Below are 23606 nucleotides of genomic sequence, written 5' to 3'. Positions count from 1 at the left end.
GACCTGGCCTGCAACCCAGGCATGTGCCCTGAACTGGGAATCAAACCAGTGACCCTTTGGTTCACAGACTGGCACTCAATCCACTAAGCCACACCAGCTAGGGCTCAATAATGATTTTTAATTAACAAGCTTGAAACTTTCTCTTTTTTTTGTGTGGGCAATATGAAATGTTCATCTCCATCTGTGAGAGTGAATGCAATAGAAATATTTTCTTCAAAAGACAGAAACATAAACAGTAAGAAAAAGTTCAGTGCTGTCTGAAGATGGTCCTTTGTGCACTGCTACAATAACAAACACATTGAAATCTTCATTTTCCTCTCATTTTTTAATTATAGCCTCTGACTTCATTAAAATCGATGTGAAAAATACTCTGTACTCACTCTGGCATTCTATGAATTGATGATAAAAGTGCAGTCCCCGCCACTCTTTGAAAGCAAGTGCTCTAATAAAGAAAGAAACACCTTTAAGGATATAGTCTGTTGCTGTTTTTGAAAACCAACAGCAAAGGTAGAAAAACTGAAATGTTTCAACATTGGTAACTCTGAATGAGATTAATAAAAGTTTAATATATTTTAATACTAATAGTAGACATATTTTGGAGTTAAATGAAGTGAAATGATTGAAAATTGTACTTACGTAATCATTAATTTATACCCTGAATGGTTAGCTTTTAAAGGTGCAGTTTCTATCCAAAGTGCTCAAGAAAACCATAGAAGTACATTGCTTTAAAAAATTTGTTAACACTTCGATACACCTTTCTCCACGAGAGCTTAATAAAAAACCTTAAGTAATTTCAAAATTTTACATTTGTTCTTACTGAATTTTCAAATGACTGTTCTCTAACAGTCCTTCTTCAAAACTACTCATCTTAGTTAAGAGGAAAAGGTAGTTTAAAAATACCATAAAATAATGCCTTAAGATTTTAAAGAAAATGATGCACTATTTTAATTTTTACACTTTTATTTCAGTCTTTTCTTTTGAGTCACTTAATCTGTGTACTTCATATATTATCAAAACACTACATTGTTTATCTCTGTCCAAATGATTAAAATTAATGCCTGCACATTTTAAAAGAAGAGCTTGAGAACTTTTTTGTTTTGTTTTTTATGGATGCAGAGAATTAAAATCTAACACAGTAGTTTAATAAAAAAGTTTTAGCCCTTTATTATAACGGTCTTTACTTTGATTCAAAGAGTTAATTTCTAAATGTGGGTAACATCCTTCAATTACATATTTCTATCTTTCATAAGTACCAAATACATTTACAAAGGTAAGTATTAAAAAACACACTCCAACACAATGACTATCTAGAAGGTATGAAAGCACCAAAACCTGTCAAAGAGGACAATGTGTTAGTACCACTCTATAAAAGCCCTTTTTCACTTCTCCTCCATCTCAACCCACCTCAACCCTCTTCATCTCAACTTTGCTTGAGAGGAAGGCATCTCCTACTCTGATCACTCGTCAGCCTCTCTTGACACCCTTACTGATAGCCTTCTTCACTTTCATACTCAAATGTATCACTGTCCTTTGTCTCGATACACGTGTGCAGAGCCTCCATTTTATAGAAACTATCGAACAAGACAAAAACATAAGAAAGGTTGATAAAACTCATGTTTTATAGACCAATGCATTACATATTAGAGATACAATATAGCCCCATAAAGAAAAAGAAAAAACAGACTAACTGCTACAGAAGTTTGAAATAAAAAAAAAAGGCTAATAAATAGCATTTGCCAATTGGAGCCAAAAAATCCAAGACAAGAGTCCTCACTTGAATAGTAAGTACTAAGATAGAAAAAGTTGCTTTACATAAATCCTATCTAAGCTATAACATTTTAGAACTCAAACTATACAAACATCACTGTTAAATATGAAAACTCATTTGAAACCAAATCTTAACCCAACTAAAGGACTTTATAAAACTTATTTAAAATCAAATTTCAAACTAACGTCATAGGACTTTACATCACATTTATTAATGCAGGACCTCCCACCATGAGTCACCAAGCCAAAAATTATCCTTTCATCTACTCTGATTTTAATAGCAGGACCCTACATTAAAATGTTTGCTACACCAGTTTAGATAAAATGCAAGACTATATGCATAATTACGTATATGCATATACACATATGTATATAATGCATATACGTATGTATATAATGCATATACATTTTCATATGCATGAAAAGATAATTACATATATGACTTGCACAAAGGCATTTCCTGAGACACATGAGAGAAATGTCTTTCAGATAATATATGTAAAAGATTGGGATCATGGCACTTTTAATACGCCATTACTTGAACTCCGGCCCCTGGGAACTCACTTTGCCAAAACTATAAAAGATGTCACTGATAATCCAAAAGGAGTGAGGGAGGGGAGTGTGTTTATGATGCTAAATAGGGTTGAAGAATAAAAAGAAAGACAAATATGGAAACATAACAGAGAACCACAATACATAAAATGTGTTTTATTTATACATATGAGTTTCCTATCAATTTTGATTTTCTATACCTGTGTTGTCCAATATAGTAGCCATTAGGTACATGTGACTACTGAGCCCTTAGAAAGTGAGATGTGCTGTAAGTGTGAAATAAATACAGACTGATATCAAAGACTTATTAAGAAAAAAGAATGTGAAATACTTCACTTATAATCTTTTAATAGTAACTCATGTTAAATAATATTTTGGATATAGTGGGTTAAATTAACTATATTAAAATAAATTTTTAAATGTTACCTATTTCTATATTTAAATGTAGTTATCAAAAAAATTTAAATTATGTATGTGGCTCTCATAGTTCTGTAGAAATTTAGAGAAAGCTGGCAACAGTCAGCTACAAATCTGAAAGACACAGAAGTCATTAAGGTGTGTGAAAATGGCTACAGGGAAAAAAATTATGTATGTGGCTCTCACAATAATTGTATTAGACAGTGCTTTTCTATATCTGCTAAAATATATTCAATTTATGCTTATTAGATATTTAAACATTTATAGTATAAACCTGTATTTATAGCAACTATGTTAGAGTCAATTTCAAAAATGGGGTTTACTAAAGAAGTTTTAGTCTTAATATCTCCAGCCATTTTTGAAATATTCTCTTACATCTATACTTAGTTATCTTACTACCATTTAATTTTAGTTAAAATCATATCTAATAGCCCATTATCTATGGGCTTTGGTAAATCTGAGTACTTGATAACTGGTTTTGTTATTTTACTACAAATGATTCAGAATAGATCCATCTTACTCCAGAATCTACTTTGTAACTAAAATCTGGTGAACGAAACTTTTGTACGTATCCAGATATTCACTACTAAGATTCTTTAAAACATTTTTTTTTAAATGTATTTACTTATTACTTTTACAGAGAGAGGAAGGGAAGAAACATTTATTTGTTGTTCCACTTACTGATGCATTTGTTGGTTGATTCTTGTATGAGCCCTGACTGGGGATTGAACCCACAGTTTGGCATACTGGGATGATGCTCTAACCAACTGAGTTACCCCACCAGGGCCTCAGTTTCTTTAAAGACATTCAATTAGTCACTCTCACACTACCCAATTTATCAATCTACAAAAACAACACACCAGCAGGGAAAATAATTATAGCAAGGAATACCTTAAAGTATCCAAAATACTTCATTCAGTCTTAAATCAGGAGTTGTCTTCAACTATTCTCATATACATCTATTGGAACTGGCAAAAATATTTAAGCAGTAATGTGACAACTCCAGATAATATAAAGATGGTTCAGTATATATAAAAGGATTCTCTTAACTGAAGGAATAGAATGTTCCCAGCTTGAGTTAACATTAATATTAATAAATGCATGCTCAAATCAAAAGGGTGATGGATTTGAATAAAAAGTGTACATGCCAGAAAGAGGCAAAATAATAACAGAAAACATAAATTCATTTAAGGATGACAAGCTTTTAGAAGATAAGAATTAAGTCATTTTACCTCTGCTGCTAAATATATTTAAAAAAACAGAAATTAGTAATATTGGTACAATGAATATAAACTACACCTTTAAAAATTCTTAAGTTGAAAACTCAATTAAACTGGAATTTTAAAATGCCAATGTATTTTGCAAAATATATAGAGAGTAGTCAAATAACAATGATTATTAAAACTTTTTAAAATTTAGAGTTTCAAAATTCATTATATATTCAATGTTCAGATCTTAACCTTGTAGCTTATATATACATAATTACCTGAACATATTTTGCCAGCAATTGATTAAAAACCAAACAACCAAACAAAAACAACCAAAAAAGTACCTCCTAACTTTATCAGAGTTTGGCTGCTGTCCAAGAACTATAAAGATATCCCCTGATACATGGAAAAAATTATTTAATAAGAAGTTCTGGGCATCAGCCTTGCTATCTTCCACTAACTTCCTTCTGTATAAAAACCAAACTGAGAGGCACATAGATTTGCAAACACAGAGAACAGTTTTATTCATTCTGTACTCCAAGCATCTAATGCAGAATCTGGCACATATTTGGTACTCAATTAACATTGGACAGGTGGGAAAGGGAGGAGTGTGCAGTTATCTTCATGACTGAAGAATTCCAAAGCTATTGGGTAAATGTACCCTATTGTAGTAGTAGTAGGGAAACCAATAGTGGCTATAAATTTTTGCCAAGAGATAACCCAAAACTATCCAGAAAGAAGGATTACAGTACCAATAAATAATAAAGGATTTTTTTCAGATGGCAGAAATGAATGACTTTGTTTTCTTTGATCAATGAAAATGAATGAAAAAAAGCAGTTCCTATGATATGCCCAAGGGCTCAATGGGCTACTAAGTAAACTCTTGGCTGGGGCACAAATATTAAAAATGGGGGGCCAATTATCTCCAGGAGTAGTACTTGATGAAAAAAAATTATAGTTCTTCGAAAAATATAATGGGGGAGAAGCTATATTATTTCCTATTATTTGAATAACCGAAATTTCCATATAACAAAGGATACTCAAACCATAGATTGTAGCATTAAGAATTACAAAACAAAGGGATCCAATGGTCTCTGAAAAGCATGCTTTTCATTCCAAACACTTAAAACCTTAAAGTCCTGACCTCTCTATCCTGCTTAAATAGTAAAGGATATCATGAAAGAAAAATATTTAAGTTTTTTACACTACCTTTTTCTGTGCTCCCATTTATTTTAGGTAAGAAGTCATCAACTTGTATCCCTAGGATTAAGACAGTGTATCATTGCCTGATCAAAGAAAGCATTAACTTTAAAACTGGTCTCAAGTGTAACCATGGCATTTCATAATCCTACTTAAATTAAGAATGTATAGAACACTTTAAATTTATTTGTACAAGAAGTGTTCCACTTGCCATCTTCTAGTAACTCAGAGAAAAGGCTACAACTATTTGGTAGCTTTTTAAGGAACCTCAAAAAAATTAAAAAGGATCCTGATGTTTATGTATTTTTCTCATTTAAATGTCTCTAAGTGATGTGTGTCAGATGGAGAAATTTCATTCATCTCAAAGAACTAAACAATGGTGCCCACTGGCGGCCATCAAGCATCTTTTTAAAGGAAATTTTCTGAAAGACTGTAGATACTATATACCTAATATGTAAAACATCACTCTAAAAGAAAATAAGTACCCAATGTGAGATAGCAAACATCAAAAGTTTAATGATAAAGTTCAGCTTTAATTAAGAAATTTGATGACACCTACCTAAGCTGCTGCATTCTTTAAGAGTTTTCTCCTGAAGATGTTCTAACCGTACTGTAAATAAAAGTCCAAGAAAAAGCTATTTCACAGATAAAAAGGGAAAAAAATAAAATTAAGTCCATTTCTGGATTAGCTAAATTACCTTGTAAAGCTGTTAGCCTTTCATTGGTGAAGTCATTATCAGCTTGTAAAGCTTCTATTTTTGCTTGGAGCTCCTGTTCTTTTTCTTCCATTTCATCTATTTTATGTTGTAATTCTTTTTTCTCAGCTTGTCCTTTCTGTTGGATTTCCTCTTGTTTTCCCTCTGCTACCTGTTGAGAAAAAAATAGAAAATTCAGTTATTTAATAAAATCTTAGCTTCTTTTAAGAAACCTAAAGCAGAACTGTTTTTAAGTCATGAAACTTCTAAGGAGAATATCCAATATCATAGAACATATTTATAAATATCAAAACGATGTCAAAAGTGATCTGTAATGGAGTGATACCTCCACATCACCTAGGGAAAAGACAACTTGTAGCAAGTAAGCAGCCTCAACACACAGAGATAAAGTGGTCAAAATGAAGAACAGATTTTTAAAGAGGGTAATAAGGTTTCCTATGAAATTACTATTGTTGCAATTAGTTTGTAAGTTCTAAAATATAACTTGTTCTGAAATTTCAAACACGATCATGTTTAGCTAAAGAAATGATGGTTACAAGCACTTTTCAAAATAACCTCTTTTAGCATCCTTTAAAACTACTATAGGTTAACCAATTACATAAGAGGGCAGGTATGCTCTAACAAATTTCTCTACTAGCCACTCAATCCATGGTTTGTGTGTGGGTCTTCACAAACTCAGTTATAACATTTTAAAGGACCAACTTGCTATTATGTATGGTTTGGTCTGTCCTTGTCCTACATGTCCTATAGCTACAGAGAACTGAAGCTGAAGCAGAGTCAAAAGCATCCCCAGGAAGCTACAGGCTTTAGGCAGATCACTCCAAAGTTCTCTCTGGGCTTGGTCCAGCACTAACAGCTGGGCCCTACCTTGGGTCTGCCTAATGACAAGCAAATTCAAGTTAAAAAAAAAAATCTGAGTATCTTGGTTTTACTACCTATTGTCAAGTACTATTGATTTCCATCTAGAGAACTATGCCAGCTTTTATAGACTTTCAGTTATCTATGGCAATGGGATTTGGGATAAATGAAATATAAGCACCTTGTTTTTTACCATAAATTTCAACCATTACCAAATTTTTTACATTAGCAACTGTTCAGCAATACCTAAATTCTTAAGCTATCCTGTGTGTTAGAGCCGATTAACTTAATTACTTTCAGGTTGAGTTAATACATACCTTCAATTTATCAGATAAATCTTAATCTCATTAACTGCTCCATTATATTATTGGCTAATTCTCTTAATTCTTCCTGAGTCCGTTCATTCATTTCTTTCAGATGGGTACATTCATCTTCGGTATTTGCTCAGACTTCGCTGCAATTCAAGTTTACAGGCAATTGATTTAAATAATGTAAGGATTTCAATTTACTCAAGGTATATTCTAAAACAGAAAATATAACTAAGAATTTAAAACAAACACACACAAAACAGGGATGGGGAGGAGAGGATGCTAACTTTATATAATTATACATTTTAAAGGCGATTGAGTATGACTTTTATTTAGTCTTGAAAATATTTTAAGCCTACCATTCCTGAAAGCAGTTTAATAACACACAGCGATCAATTTAATAAGAAAATTATAAAACAGGTGGCAGCTTTCTTTCCTTGCATGTCAAGTTAGTGACATGAGAGTGGATTAGTCACCATGGGATGGGGCAATTATAGAAATTATCCCTATATGAAGGTATGTTTACTATTTAGTTTACAATGGGCATTTTAACTAACTCAATTAATCCATTAATCCATTCTGTGGAAATTTTACCTTGGTTCGAAGGAGTGATCCCTGTTATTAATAAGGTTGTTTTTAAAGCAATGAGAACCATACATTGTTTGTAAAAGACTTAAAAAGGACCTTAGAGATGATCTCCCCTTTGAACCTTTAAAGTTAAGACACAGTTTTCCTTTCTGGAGGATGGGTAAAGTAAGAACAATGGTATAAATTCTCTGCCTTATACTGCCTATCCTCAACTGGAAGAAAAGCAAACTAAGGCGCAGGAGATCAATTCCCTGGCACATATCACAGTCCACTGTGTGGAGGATGAATTCTAAGCAGAATGGAAATAATAAGATGCCATGGTTAGGATTTTATTCTTTAATAACTGACTAGGGAACATAACCACCAGAACTCACATGGTTATGTTAGTTAAGAATTCCTGACCATGACAACAGCATACTGCTCCTTCCCTCCTGACAGATAGGAAATATTTCCTAGCTATATAATAATACCCAAGTTTAAAATGTCCTGAGATATTGGTAATTTATATTAAAATTTAAAAATAATACTACCATTTAACATTTGCTAAATTGAAATACCTCAACTTCTGAAAGTTTCCTAACCACTTCAATTTTCTCCTGAAGAACCCGCCTCAGGGACTCTTTGGCTGTCATCTCATAGTTGTGTTTATCCTCTTGTAATGCTATGAGTTCTTTCCGTAAACTATCTTCTGTTGATTCTAGGGTTAAAAAGACATTTATAGTTATAGACAAGTTATTTTTTAAAGTATTATCACTTGAAAAAACAATACATTATGATGGTCTTTGAATTCTATGTTAAGATACCTCCAAACACAAATGATGTTGGCTCTGTATTAATTGAAGCTGTATTTAAAAGGTGTATTAGTAGCCCTGGCTGGAGTGGCTCAGTTGGTTGGGTGTTGTCCCACACGGTGAAAGGTCGCCTGTTCCATTCTTGGTTGGGGTACGTGCCTGAGTTGCCAGTCAGGTCCTGGTTGGGGATTTGCAAGAGGCAGCCAACTGGTGTTTCTCTGCACACCAATGTTTTTCTCCCTGTCTTTTTCCCTCCCCTCCCCTCTCTATACAATTAAATAAATAAAATCTTTTTTTAAAGGCACATTAGTTGCCTTTAGTAAATTATGCCTTTACTGATTAGTAAATTATGCCTTTACTGATATATTAATTGATACTTCCAAGAGAAAAAGAAAAGTGAAAATTTCTCTCAAATACATGAAGTGAATTATCTCTTCTATTTTTCATATTCTCCACAAGCCACAATATTTATAGTTGTGGACAAAAATAACCTATTACCTTCAAAGGGCCCAAGCATTTTAAGCAATGGTTAACCCAAAAATAATAATAAAACTGAGAACACCATGGGGAAGAGCTGATTTCAAGTCTGAGACAGGAAACGTACCAGATGAGCCTGGAATATTTGTCTGATATAACACCAGGAAGCCATCAAGGTCTGCCAGGGTTCTATCAAAAGGACTCACATGCCAGCATGAGGCAGTGCTCATAGATCAAAGATGGGGTAACTTGAGTATCAATAAGAAAAATCCAATAGGTCAAACATACCAAATATATTTAAATCTAAGTTGGGGGGAAATAGTTCATGGTTGTTCTGTAGTGGATGAAAAGGAGCTAATGCATTATTGTGAAATCTAGTAAATAAGGGGCAAAATCACTTATCTTGCTTTTTCCTAAAGAAAATGTACCTCAGGGTAACCAAATGGTTTATGAGAAGTTTCTCTTGTAGAAGTAATCCAGCTAATAAATGAAGGAATGACAAAATTACATCACCATTTTTACAATCCTTAATAAAATAATGGATCTAGGCAAGGATCATCAATGATTGCTAATATCTCAAAAAGAAAGACAACTAGACAGTATGGTATCTCCTGGTGAAAGTATACAATATCACTCATGAGGAGTGTTGGCAAAAGAAACTGAACCTAAATCAGATCAAATCCCTAAATCAAACTATAAATTTTATGGTGTGGGTGGAGGAGCTAGAAGAATGTTTAAACAATAATCCAGAATGAGAGAAATTATTCAGGACGAATGACACAGATTCTCCAACAAATATCAACTGTGGAAGAAAAAAGACAAAAGGTTGTACACAAGTATTCACTATACAATTCTTTCTGCATTTGGTACATATGTTTGAAATTTCCCATAATGAGAAAGATCAAAAAGAATGGTGAACATGTATAAATGTTTAAGCATGTTCTCTGACAGTCAAAGAAATGAAACAACATTAAAAACTATGCATTTTTCTTTATGTACTTGAGATTAATACCTACTTTGGAGCATGCCTGTAATTGGTTTCCCATGACTTCTAATCGTGATAAGAGTCTATCTTCATCTATTAAAGCCTGTTGAAGAAAAACCAAATATAAGTAAAATTCCAGAGTAATTGAAAAATAACACATCAAAAAGGCTGCTACTGCTAAAAAAAGAAAAATCATAAAACTGATCAATATCAGTGTAAAATGCTAAATTTTCAGTATTTGTTCATTAGGAAAAAACCGTGCTTTTGCTTGCTATAAAATTTTAGTTTTAGTTTAATCGATATCTCAGGGTAATATTAAACTATGTTTAGATGCTGCTTGAAAATAAAGGCAATTGAATACCTGCCAGCTGGTATCAGAAGCCTCTTGAGTGATGGCTAGTAGCCGCTGAAGTGTGGCTAACTTCTGTTCCAACATCTGTTCACGATGTAAGGCCTCCTAAATATTACAAATCACAAAAGAGATTCTAATAAACAGCACGATTCCTTTGAAGAGTGAGCAATTTTAGCACATTCTGAAAATATTATCATATTACATTCCACTCTGCATCTTACTTTCAAAGTTGATAAATCTACTTTGTAAAAATATATAGGTCATATCATTTTAGCCTCATTTGTTGGGCTATAAAACTACCACCAGGGGTGCTCTAGCTGCAACTTCCCCTATAATAGAAAACAAGTTACCTTTACTTGTTTTCTTTTTACTCATACTTCATAAGAGTTTTTTTAAAAAGCACCTACAGTTGAAGAATCCACCAAATGTTTTAATCTTGAATTTTATAAAAATCAATCAATCCAATCAACCAACCAATCAATCTCAGAGCAAACTAATCAATCTCATTCCAAACTAAGCCAAAGCAATCTGGTCAGTAGCAAATACTTTAAAAAAAAATATGTTTATTGCCCCAACTGGTGTGGTTCAGTGTGTTAGGTGTTGTCCTGCAAAGTGAAAAGGTCACCATTTCGATTCCCAGTCAGGGCACATCAGTGGGTTCCAGGCCAGGTCCCCAGTTTGGGGCATGCAAGAGGCAATCCATCAATGTTTCTCTCCCTCTTTTTCTCCCTCCCTTCCCCTCTTTCTAAAAATAAATGAACTAAATCTTCAAAAAATGTCTGTTTATTGATTTTAGAGAGAGAGAGAAGGGGGAGAGAGAGAGAAAACATTGACATGAGAAAAATCTATTGGTTACCCCTCAAACACGCCCTGACCAAGGATCAAACTCACAACCTAGGTACGTGCTCTGACCTGAAATTGAAACCCCAACCCTGTGGTATATGGAACGATGTTCTAACCAACTGAGCCACACCAGCCAGGGAAATAGCAAATACTTTTTAATGGCTGAGCTGCACAGATAATGACAGCTAAAATAAAATCTTTTTATTTTTTATATTGAAAATGTCATACACACTATTTTAAAAAAGAGGAACTACTTCAATCTCAAAGCCTATTGCATTTTTGGATGTTCTGATTCTATGACTGTATACAACTTATTAGCAATTAATATACCAAATATAAGTAAGAGTCTAAGTGCTAGTTCAATGTAATTAAGGGGTCAAAGAGTTATATAACTACTTGGCAGCTGCAAAGAAATATTTTTACAGAAAGACATTGGTGAGTAAAGCTTTATCTCTAGGTTACTTATTAACATTTGACAACTGTTAAGAGGGTCTCCTTCACTGGAAGTCAAGGTGAAAATGCTCACATAGTTGTGGTTTTGGAATGCCTTTAAATTTCACTTCTTTTTTCTGTCATTACCTAGAGAACACTTACTACCCTAATACCTCTGAGCCACCTCAAAAGTATATACACAGTACTTGAGATTTAAAACATGCAGTTATTGCTCTTCACATCCTTGATAAATAATCGTTAGGTAAAAACTAATATAATTAGAGTTAGAGGTACTGTTTTTTAATGTAACTCTAAAAGAATAGATTAAGGAATCTAATAAAAGCTATCCTGCCCAGAACCCACATTAAAATACAGTTTACACTTACAAGAGACTAGTTTCCAGGTTTATTTTAAACTTCTAAAACATTCGTAATATTCAGGAAATTGCATTCATGCTGCAAAAAGTTTTCCTTAAAAACAAAATTACCAAACAACTACTACTTCTACTAGATGGTGTAATTTCACCTTTTAAAGAAAAAACAAAAAACAAAAAAGCCCCTCAACTCCACTTAGTAAAGTTTCATAATACCATGAACCACATTCTAACATAAATCTAGTATTTCCAGGAATGGGCTTTAAGTTCTAAGGCATGAACTGTATCTCTTCCAGTTTTTATTCAAAAGATTTACAATTTACATTAAAACTTTAGGAATTCAAAGAGATGTATATGGAAAAGACAGTGCAATCTAATACTCTTTCAAAGAATTAGTAAAACAAAAACTGAAAGATTATGCCTACTATGAATATTTAAAAAACTGATATGAAAGTTAGAAGGACTACTGGAGTGAGTCACGGTGTTAGATTCATTGTCCACAATGACTAATAACAGTAGGTATGGCCTTGCGAAATCATTTTACCTACATGAGCCCCTGATTTCTCATATGAAAAACGAAGGTTAGACTAAATTAATTGCAAAGTTCACTTCCACTTCTCTATAAGAGAGAGAGCTAGATCAATTAATGTGACTTTCTACTGAATGGTAAACAACTACTAACATTTATGGCATATATTCCATGTGCTAGGCACGGTTTTAAGTGTCTTACATAAATCAATTCACTTATTCTTCACAGTCCTGTGAGGTGTTATTACTATACCCATATCACAGATGAGAAAAATTAGGCACAAAAGGGTTAAACAACTTTCTCAAAGGGTCAGAAGTTAAAGCTACAGATAAAGTCCAGGGAATTCTGGCTGGAGTCTATGCTTTGAAACCCTCTACTGGTAAACTACAAATGTGTAAAGCTGCTTTTCTATGCACCATTACATTATGCCCAGTGGAAGATAAGATCTGATCAACACAATGATAATTTTGTTCCTTTTCACTGATGTGTACGTTCTTAACTGAGATAGAACAGTTTCTTGCTGACTGATTTCTATAAAAAATGTAGGGACCCAGGACCACTGGTTTAGTCCTATTGTTTTAAATAAAGGGCAACTGGAGACCTACATGTGTAAAATGGCTCACCCAGGGTCACAGAACTCATTGAGTAGCCAAACCAAGATAAAAACTGCAATGCGATCTCTAATTCCTGATCTAGGGTTTTCCTTAACCATGCTCCCTCACCAGAATAAGAACCATAATCCAGCCCAAAACTAGGAAAAAAATAGCATTTGTTTCCTTTTTAGAGATTTGTATGGCTCTTTAAGTACGGTATTAAATCCAAGTATCTGCCCTATCAAGAAATCTTTTTATAGATTCAGCAGTGTAGCTGAGTCAGTAAGACAGAGATTGTGAGGTCTGACTGCCTGGGTCCAAATTTCAACTGTACCACATATTAGGTACGTGATATTGTGTAAATTATTTAACCTTCCTGTCCTCAGCTATTCCATCTATAAAAATGGGAATAAAATACATACCTCATAAGACTGTTGTAAGGATTAAATGAATTAATTAGGTAAAGTGCTAGACTAGAGTCTGGCATATAATAAGTGCTATATGATTATTTGCTATTATAAGCAACCAACATTCCTCCAGGTTTAATTTTATTTAAAAGTCATCCGTAGATAAAGAACTTTTTTTGGAACTTTCTCATACTGGAAGGAAAAAACTTCTTATGTACAGAATCATATCTTTTCTAGACTTCACAATCCTAATTCTTTTTATCCTTTCTTCGTAAGACCTATTTTTAATTCTTTTTCTTTAATTTTGAAAAGATATTTATGACATGTTGATGTTACTCAGCACAGTGGATGGGCAGCAAAAAAAAAAAAAAGATACTTATTTTGTATTTGCATCCAACCAACATTTCTTTAGACTGTATTTGTGAACTAATAAAATCAAACCTAAGTTGCTTAATTTTGCTTTTAAATACTAATAAGAATTCTCAAGATTTACTTTTACCTGTAGATACTGAGAAAGCTGGAATAGTTCCTGAGAGTACATACTTGGAGTGTTAGCAGCAACCTAGAAACAAAATGACATAGTGTCAATAGTCACACAAAGTATTTATGAGACATTAAAGCCAAACCAAGTCCTTAAAATGCCTATTTACTGAAATATGCAAAATAAAAAATTATTTTTCAAATTAACCAGTTCCCTTAGTTTTCAAAATACTGCTGTCCTATATCTAAAATTTTTAAGTGGTATGATCATGCTAACCAGCTTGAGTTTCATAAGCATGGTGACGGAACAAGTGCCACTCATGAAAATGTTCCTTAATAAACCAAATCACAAATTTACAGCCTTTTCTTAATCCAGAATTAATACCTTCTGAATCAACAGATCTACATTCTCCCCATTTCAAATTTATATTTAAATAGTTCTTCAATATGTCAGTAAGTCACAGTTCATTTAGAAGTAGCCATCTTCAAAATCGTAATTGTATGTGGGGGTATGGGGAGAAGCAGAACATGAAATATAACACTGTGTCCAATGACCAGAGGCAATGAAAATACTTTTGTCCTTTTCCCCCCTTTGAACCACAGGTAGGTTTTAAGAAGAAAAAGACGGGAAAAAATGGTGTTTAAACATACAAATCATAGTCAAATGCTTAGAACTCAAAAGTACAAAAACAACCTTCTGTAAGGGGTTTCTCCCAAGTGTGGAATATAAAACCATGATAGTATTGCAAACAACAACAAACAAAATAAGGAAGGGCACTAATAGGTTGCTGTAACATTTACCCACATCCTCAATACTACCAAGCCTTATATCTTAACTTATTCATGATCACATCATTACTAAGTTACTAATGATCATTAATAGAATCATTCTTGATTAAGCTCAGAAAGTATATTTTTATCAATATGCTAACTAGAAGACAGAGAGGTGGCATTATTTTTTAAGTTAGTCCTAAATCAGTGAGGCCATCATTTACTTCTGAAATAATTGGTATTGGTGAAGTTGATGATTAACCACTTTTACTTCTAAAAAAGGAATCTAACAGAGAACTTCAGTTTCAAGTAGGCTTTCATTCTTTATCCAAATGGAAGAAAAAAATGTAAAATATTTCCCCCAATAGTTCAGTTACTGCACTAAGAAAACTCACATCCACATTAATGTCAAAAGGTACAAAAAATGTTGGTTTTTTCCTCACCATTTAGCAATGATATCTACAGTTTAATATACCATTATTTCTGAACAAAAGAAAAAAATATTTTCTAACAAGTAATCACTGCAAAGTTTCTGACCAAATCAGGCTAAAACTAATCTTCAAGGACAATAAAAGAGGAATTTCTATAACCATATTTCTGTGTTATTTCCATATGTTGAGTGAGCTCTCTGGGTGGAAAGCTTTAATAAATATTTCTAGATAGAACTTATTCCATTATAAAGAGTAGTAACTAATCCTTCTTATCTCTAGTTAGGCACAAAACAAGTACTCCCAGTCTACCTAACCATTTACTTAGGGTAACAAAGGCTTTTCCCTAAGAAGCACCCATCCTAAATTCTCCAGATATTGAAAATCAGAAGACAACAGTAACTATATAGCTATACATACTCTATAGATTTTGTTATAAAAGAGAAATAATTTTCTAGGTGAAGTATATTATAAACAAAGCAATAAAGCTAAGTTAGTTTGGAAAAAATATTCATTAGCAACTTACTTTGTCAACAGGACTTGGTAATGGAGCATGGATGACACTGCAAAGTAAAATTTAGAATTTTTATCTAATTTCCGGACAACAGAGGAAACAGTATGACAGTACCAGAATATCTTAAACCCCAAAGCTGACATATAATTGCCTTCATATGATTAAAAGGATGTGAATTATTTTTTAATCCTTCAAAAATATGTAGAATTCTTAGAAAACAAGATAATAAATACAAAAACCCACCTTTCACACAAAATATATTTCTAAACCAAATTCAAAATCTAAAAGGTATTAAATGCCCTTCAAGGATCCTCAACTTAGTAAGGGCTATGGTGAATTCCCTGGTCATATGGAAATATGGAAAAGAAGCACTCCTTGAAATTACCTACTTTTAGTTTTGAAATAAATAGATTACATCCTTTTAAAATTAAATATTCCTACACAGAAAGTCTTAAAAAAAGGAAAGTTCTATTGAAAAAAAAGCCATAATCTGGAAGCTTGGTCTAGTGAAGAACAACTTTAGCTAATAAAAACAGTAGTACTCCTCCTCTCCACCCAGCCACCTCACACAACTAACAACTAAAAGCTTAGATGTAGGTATAAAACTAAACTCAGTATACCCCTTTAAAACTAAGCAGTAAACAGATAGTATTAATTGGTACTAATTGTCTTTTGGTCTTATAAAGTACTACTGACAGAGAGGTGGTATACTGTATAACAGTTAAGCATGCAGACTCAGAGGTTATACTGACCAGGTCCAAATTATGGTTCTACTTACCAATTGTGTAATCTTGGGCAAATATATAGGCCTCAGCTTCCCATCCATACAATAGGAATAACCATAAAACCAACCCTATGGGGTTATTGTGAGTATTAAATGTGCTAACACTGTATAAATAAAGAGCTTAAAACAGTACCTAGGGTATAGTAGCACTTGATCACTACTACCACTCCCACGAGAACACAGCAGCTAAGGAAGACTTGGTTCCTACATTACAATGTCCTGTAAGATACTGTCTGTGGGTTGGGGGTGAGTAGAAGGGGAAAAACCAAGAATGCCACCCATGTTTCCTATCAGTTGCTAATCACTCCATATCCTAGAGGTCATTTAGCTTGAAGGTCTACTGGGTAAAATTCCTAGATTCAATTGGTTAATCACGTGTCAGCTCCTGAGAAACTGATCTTTCAGGACTTAAAAGTAGGAATGACGATTCTAATCCCATTGTGGTAAGTACAAACACCCTAAGAACTGTTTCAATTCACACACTAAAATGCTGAATCAAAAGGAGTATTAAGTACCAGCGCCTACCTCCCTTGTGACCACCTATGATGATATCCTGTACAGACTCCCACTGAGACCTTAAAATCCTTTACTCTGCTTCTTTGATTTCATGCCTATGTTCCCCAGCACTGTGACTCACTCACTCCTGTATCCCCAGAACCTATCACAAGGCCCTAGCAAAGCTGGTACATAATGAAGTTTTAAAAAAGTATGTACAACTTTAGTTTTTCTTTACCCCATAAAAGTGGAACAGACATTTTAAACATAAGTTTCTTCTTCTTGACTATACAAGTAATACATATTGATTATGTAAAATGTGTAAAGCATGAGGAAATAAAAAAAACTATCCAATGCCAGCACCCAGAGAAGTCCATTTTGGGTATACATCCTTTTATGTGCAAGTATGCACATATAGGGAAATGAACTTTAAAAAGTCTAAATAGAAGCAAATGGTGTTAATGATTTTTTAAAAATCCAGTTTTCTTAGTGACCCAAGTATAACTTTTTTCTGTTCTCCTGAAAATCATAACAAAAGGCAAAAAAAAACAAGCAAAACATTTTAGAAGTGATATATTTGTATTTTACAAAAACTCTCTTAGATATGAGTGTATTCTATTTGAGTTATGAAACAGTTCATATGCAACAAGAAAGGCAAAAAAGGAAAATCACTATTTAGTATTAGGGTGGTTAAGATTTGCTTTTTATCAATTAAAAATTATTTGTGCAATATAATAAAAATCAAGGAAAGAATCAACTTTTGAGAACTACTGAAGACTTTTAAAGCATTAAATATGATGTATACAATGTATCTTAAACTCTTAAGTTAGCATATCTAACTTTAGATATTCTAGCATATCTAAAATCATCTTGATTGCTAACACATATTAGATTACAATAACAGAAACACCATGTGCTTATTATATGTCAGGCATTACATGTGAAGCTCTTTATGTACACAATCTTGCTTAACCCTCCCCATAAAATACCTGCTAAATAGGTACTATTATTATCTTCATTTTCAAATGAGAAAATGAAGGCCTGATGAAGTCACAGATCAGTTAGAGTCAGGCCTTGAACTGGACTATCCTCCTCATCTTCCTCCAGCTCTAGAGACTTGCCTGTTCAAAATTCATCTTGTCCAGAAAATCAACCACATTATGTACAATGAAATTGGCAGTAAATTTTAAATGATGCTAACATTTAACCACATAAGAAAAACCAAACAATGAGAAGGAAATGGGCCAAAGATGGGAAAACGAGAAATAGGGAAACAATTCTCTGAAATATACTGAAAAAATTCACGTGCCCTACTAGGTGAAACTTGAGAACACAGATGACCCTTTATGTAATTGCCCAAAGCTTTTGAGTAAATGAAAGAAAAATCTCATTATCAAATACAAATATCAGTATCTTTGGTGTGCAAGCTGGTGCTCAATCCACTGAGCCACACCAGCCAGGGATGCAAACCACTGTTCAAGTATCAGTATCTTTAAGAAGCCATTATGTCATTAGTTGATTGATAGTTACTCTTATTTTTTAAATCTTAACTCTTGACTTATAAAAGCTGAGTCACATTGAAGTTCCCAAAGTTCATTTTATTTTTAATAAACTATAACTTAGAATAGAAAATATTAATGTTTTAAATTTATAATGTTTTAAAACTTCTGCTTTGCTTCAGATATTATTGAAGCTAAAAAAATTTGTAGCTTTGAACTAACATATAATATATAATTCTAGCAAACACACAGACTACCACAGTAATAGGAGGGCCTCTCTCTGCTTTCTTTTTCCTTCTCTTTCCTAACTACTCTATCTACTTTGCCTTCAACTTTGCTTCTCTCAACCTCCCACCCTCAGATCTTTCTTTTTGCTTTTGAAAAACAGAAAATATTATGTTAGGTAAAGAAACAAGCTTCTAGCATATTCAAAGTATCCCCCTATAATAAAAAATGCTTAAGTTTAAAAACTGTTTAGCTTCCTCCAACATTTCATAATGATAATCTGTGAAAAGTACAAATCAGAATGTATTTGTTTACATATTAATATTTAGACTTTGACTAATTTTCCCCCTTTAGTTTGTCCTTCTCTAAGTAATCTTTTTAAAAATAACAGCATTGAAAAATTCCTCCAAAACTCCCACCAAAATAGGCTACTAACTATATCAACATCCTTAAGATTCTATAAGATTTTAACACTACCATTAATCCCAGAGGCAATCATAGTCTAAGAAGTCCTATATTGAATGCAGATCAAAATCAATACAGTTATCACACACCAATAATTTATGTTATAAATATGTTGGGAAACAATGAATTACCTTTCAAAATATAATCTGTAAAGTTAAATTAGAAAACAAAATGACCTGTGCCTCCATTACTAGACCACAATATGAAAAACAATTACACTGAAGTGCATTATTCTAAAAGTACTACACAAATCTTCTAACATTGTTAGAGTAATCCTAAAGTATTAACAGTACACCATCATCTAGTCTAGAATATTATTAACTAAAGTAATTAATGCAAAAACTTTATTGCACTGAATTATACTCACTCTGAGCGGAGTCGGGCTTCCATACCATCTGGTAGAAAAAGTTTATCGTGGAAACAATACAGCCATGGGTAACTGGTTAAAACAAACAAATAAGATGAATAAAATAATTATTTAAAAATATAAATCTTCATGCCTCACATCTGCAGACATACATTTTATTATCATATGTAATAACTTCCAGGGGGGAAAAATAAATCAGGTGGTTTAATAACAACATTCATTCCCCTGGAGAAACTTATCGCTAAACATAATGAATCACAATTACAGGCAGAATTTTGTTTTGAAAAGTGTCCTTACCTCCAATGCTCTAACAAGTCAATAAAAGGTCAATTGAATAGACGGAAATACAACTGAGGGGGAAAATGCACTTAATCCTTTATTTGCCAGCAGCAAACCTAAGTCCAACTATTCCCCAGTTTAAAATTTGGCCCTTATTCCTAATTTTCCTGTCAACAATCTATAACTCCTATCCACATCTCATGAAACTCTAACACTCCGCATAAGATAGCTTAGAATATGGTATTCAATTCCCCTTTTCACGAGTGAGAAAACCAAGTCCTCAAACAAGTGGAACTGTTTCTATAACTCTCTGCTATCAGAGCTGTTTGTCAGACTTCAGGACTGAAGTTTTCAGTGTAGTATTTAAAATTCTGATTTTGTTTTCCTGGCGGTTGTTTCTTCCCCCAAGCATCTTCATGTAACATTACATCAGTCATGTAGATGACTTACTATTGCTTCTTACTTGCTTCTTTTCCTTCTGAAGGTTTCGAAAGGCAAAAGTCCCCAAAAGTAGCACTTGTACAGAGAGCTTCTCTTTGTGTGTGGGTTTGATATGAAAAGAAGTTTTTTTGGATGATTTAAAGGTAGAGTTTTTTGTTTCTCTATTCTTCAGATATTATATTTTCCAGAGTTCAAAGAGTTAATTTATTTAGTTTGCCAAACTCAAACTAAAAGCTAATGCAAGGGGATGAAAATATACTATATTTTTATTAGAGGACTAGTGGTTGTATAACTATATACATTTGCCACAACTCACTGAATTGTACATGTTAAATTGATGTTGTAAGAAAACTGTATCTCAACAAAACTGACTTTAAAGAATAGAGCAGACTTCCGGCAAGATGGAGGAATAGGTGGTCGCACCGTACCTCCCTCGTACAACCAAGATTAGAAAACCAATAATTTACAACAATAATTTACTATCAGAATAACACCCAGATCCGGCAGAGGATTTATCTGAATGGAAGTCAGGCAGCCAAGAAGTTGAAGTAGACGCGTTCATCCGGACTGGTAGGAGAAGACGAGCCGGCGGGCGCGGGGCTGGCTCGGGTCGGCGGCGCGCGGAGGTCGGGGGAAGGTTTGGCGCGAAATCGGTGCAAAAGCCATCGGGCGTGCAAGAAGGCAGCGGTGATCCCTGAGTACGCAAGCTGCGGCTGGCAGACCCAGAGGGGTAGCGATTGTGGACCAGGGCAGAACTCGCGGCCCAGAAGCCCAGACAAGGGTCTGAGTCCAGGGGAACGGAACTACTGCCATTGTTTTCTCCCGCCCCGCCCCCACATATAACGTCACAATCTAGTGACCGGGGTGCCCAGCCCTGGTGAGCACCTAAGGCTCCGCCCCCCACCGTAACAAGAGCAACCAGGCCGGAAACAAGAAAAAAGAAAAAAAAAAGGAGAGAAAGGGGGAAAAAAAAACAACAACCATGTTTTCAACAGAGCAAATCAGTCCCCCAGGACTCATCCTTTTGAGCGACCAAGAATTAGCCAATCTATCAGATGCGCAGTTCAAAACACTGGTGATCAGAAAGCTCACGGAACTGGTGGATTTTGGACGAAATTTAGATGAAAGAATGCAGAGTACCATAAAACAAATGCAGGAAGACACACGGAGGAGAGCCAATAGTGAAAGGAAGGAATATGAGTCTCAAAACAATACAGTGGACCAGAAGGAAGATAGGATCAACCAAGCAGGAAAGCATGATGAAATAAGAATTCAAAAAATTGAGGAAAAGATTAAGAACATCCAAGACACCTTTAAACGTTCCAATATCCGAATCATAGGGGTACCAGAATCGGAAGGGGAAAAGCAACAGATTGAGCACGTATTTGAACAAATAATAAAGGAGAACTTCCCCAAGCTGGCAAAGGGAACAGTCTTCCAAGAAATCCAAGAAGCTCAGAGAGCCCCAAAGAAGTTGGACCCAAGAAGAAACACACCAAGGCACATCATAATTACATTAGCCAAGGTAAAAACGAAGGAGAGAATCCTAGAAGCAGCAAGAGACAAGGGGACAGTAACCTACAAAGGAGTTCCCATCAGACTGTCAGCTGATTTCTCCAAAGAGACCTTACAGGCAAGAAGGGGCTGGAAAGAAATATTCCAAGTCATGAAAGACAAGGACCTACATCCCAGATTGCTCTATCCAGCAAAGCTCTCATTTAGAATGGAAGGGCAGATAAAGTGCTTCTCAGATAAGGTCAAGTTAAAGGAGTTCATCATCACCAAGCCCTTATTTTATGAAATGCTAAAGGGACTTATCTAAGAAAAGAAGATAAAGAAAAGACATGTATAGTAAAAGGACAGCAAACTCACAAATATCAACAACCACACCTAAAGCAAAACCAAAAGAAACTAAGTAAACAATTAGAACAGGAACAGAACCACAGAAATGGAGGGCACATGGAGGGTTAGCAGCAGGAGGGTGGGAGGAGGAGAGAGGGGGAAAAGGTATAGAGAATAAGTAGCATAGAATGTAGGTTGAAATTAGATAGGGGGAAGGCAAGAATAGTACGGGAAATGTAGAAACTAAAGAACTCATAAATATGACACATGGACATGAACTATAGGGGGAAATGTGGGTGGGATGGGGTACAGGGTGGAGGGGAGAGAAGGGGGGAAATGGGACAACTGTAATAGCATAATCAATAAAATATATTAAAAAAAAAGAAAAAAAAAAGAATAGAGCAATGTGCTTATAGGAGAGTAACTTATTAAGTAATCAGGCCCATGAATCATCAAGATGATATTATAAGCATGAAGTAATATTACTCTGTCATTTGAAAATCCACATTAAATTTAATTAATTTAGCACACTTTACTCAATATTGATTTTCATTAATTTATTATATGAAAAATGCTAACACATTATCAAGAACCATGTATGGGACCATCTTCTAAACTCTGCTTAACATAGCAGTTATGACCATGACCACTGAGCTCCTTCCTTCCTTTCAAGCCTCATCCTCCTCGCTGCTACCAAAAATATCCTATACAAGAACAACGCTACCTGCATCTCCAAATACCTTGCTTTTCACAATCCCATGCCTTTTACACAAGCTGTCCTTTTTATCAGTGAAATGTCCTTTATCCTCTGGCCTGCATGACCAAATGCTACTTATCCTCTAGGTTCAGACTTTCTAGTTCCATCACCAAAGCTCAGAGACTGAGTTAGGTGTCCCCAGAGCCTCCTATATGTACTCATTATAACATTAAAAACACTGCATTTTGAATTTTTATCATTTACACAATACCTGTCTCACCAGTTAGATTCAACTTTTTGAGGGCAGCAAGGATTGTATGCTTTTGGCACAAGGCAGGCATTTAATAAAGGCTTACTGAATATGTCAAAGAACATGTCTGGTTAATATTTTACAGCTTCCATTACTCAGGGATGAAACTGCCTGCCTCTCACTTTGAGATGGCAGGGTTCATCTCCACTTGCAAGAAACACCTAATTCCCTCCTCTTAGTGGCAGAAGACAGGAAAGGGACGGACTTATTATTCCAGCTCTATGGGACCCAGAAATTTACTATAAACAGGCTACAATAAATACAGGAACACAATATAAAAGATCCAGTAAGACCGACACTTTAACAAAATATTTAAATTAGTAATAGTTTTTTGGGTTTTTTTAGATAGGTATAGCAAGTTACAGTACTAAGCTGGCAAACTAATATGTTACATCATGATTTCTGTCACTCAGATACAGCATCTGAAAAGCCAGCAATTGGACTGATATAAAAACTGTGAGATAAACCAAGGGCTAACACTGACTGGGCAAATCAGGATTGCTATACTACTGAAGGGAATCTACACTCAAGTAGTTTGAAGGATCCCTTGAAATGACAGGCAATAACAGGAAGTTCAATGATGAAGACCATAAAAGCCCAAGACACCTTTAAA

General features: G+C 34.2%; 1 protein-coding gene across 1 annotated transcript in view; it reads right to left on the bottom strand.

Moving 5' to 3' along the window:
- LOC114501907 (sarcolemma associated protein) overlaps positions 1-23606 on the bottom strand; it is a 156414-nt gene that overhangs the window by 57453 nt on the left and 75355 nt on the right. Inside the window, 15 exon segments of the mRNA XM_036030949.1 lie at positions 381-404; positions 407-442; positions 5154-5204; positions 5704-5754; positions 5843-6011; positions 7036-7058; positions 7061-7084; positions 7087-7161; positions 8153-8311; positions 9895-9970; positions 10229-10324; positions 13896-13958; positions 15602-15638; positions 19425-19470; positions 19473-19496. Of these exon segments, the coding sequence (XP_035886842.1) occupies positions 381-404; positions 407-442; positions 5154-5204; positions 5704-5754; positions 5843-6011; positions 7036-7058; positions 7061-7084; positions 7087-7161; positions 8153-8311; positions 9895-9970; positions 10229-10324; positions 13896-13958; positions 15602-15638; positions 19425-19470; positions 19473-19496 (954 nt within the window).

This window comes from Phyllostomus discolor, chromosome 7 (assembly GCF_004126475.2).
Source record: "Phyllostomus discolor isolate MPI-MPIP mPhyDis1 chromosome 7, mPhyDis1.pri.v3, whole genome shotgun sequence".
Taxonomy (NCBI): Eukaryota; Metazoa; Chordata; class Mammalia; order Chiroptera; family Phyllostomidae; genus Phyllostomus; species Phyllostomus discolor.
Note: the sequence above shows the minus strand (reverse complement) of the source record. Positions and strands in the feature narration are given on the sequence as shown.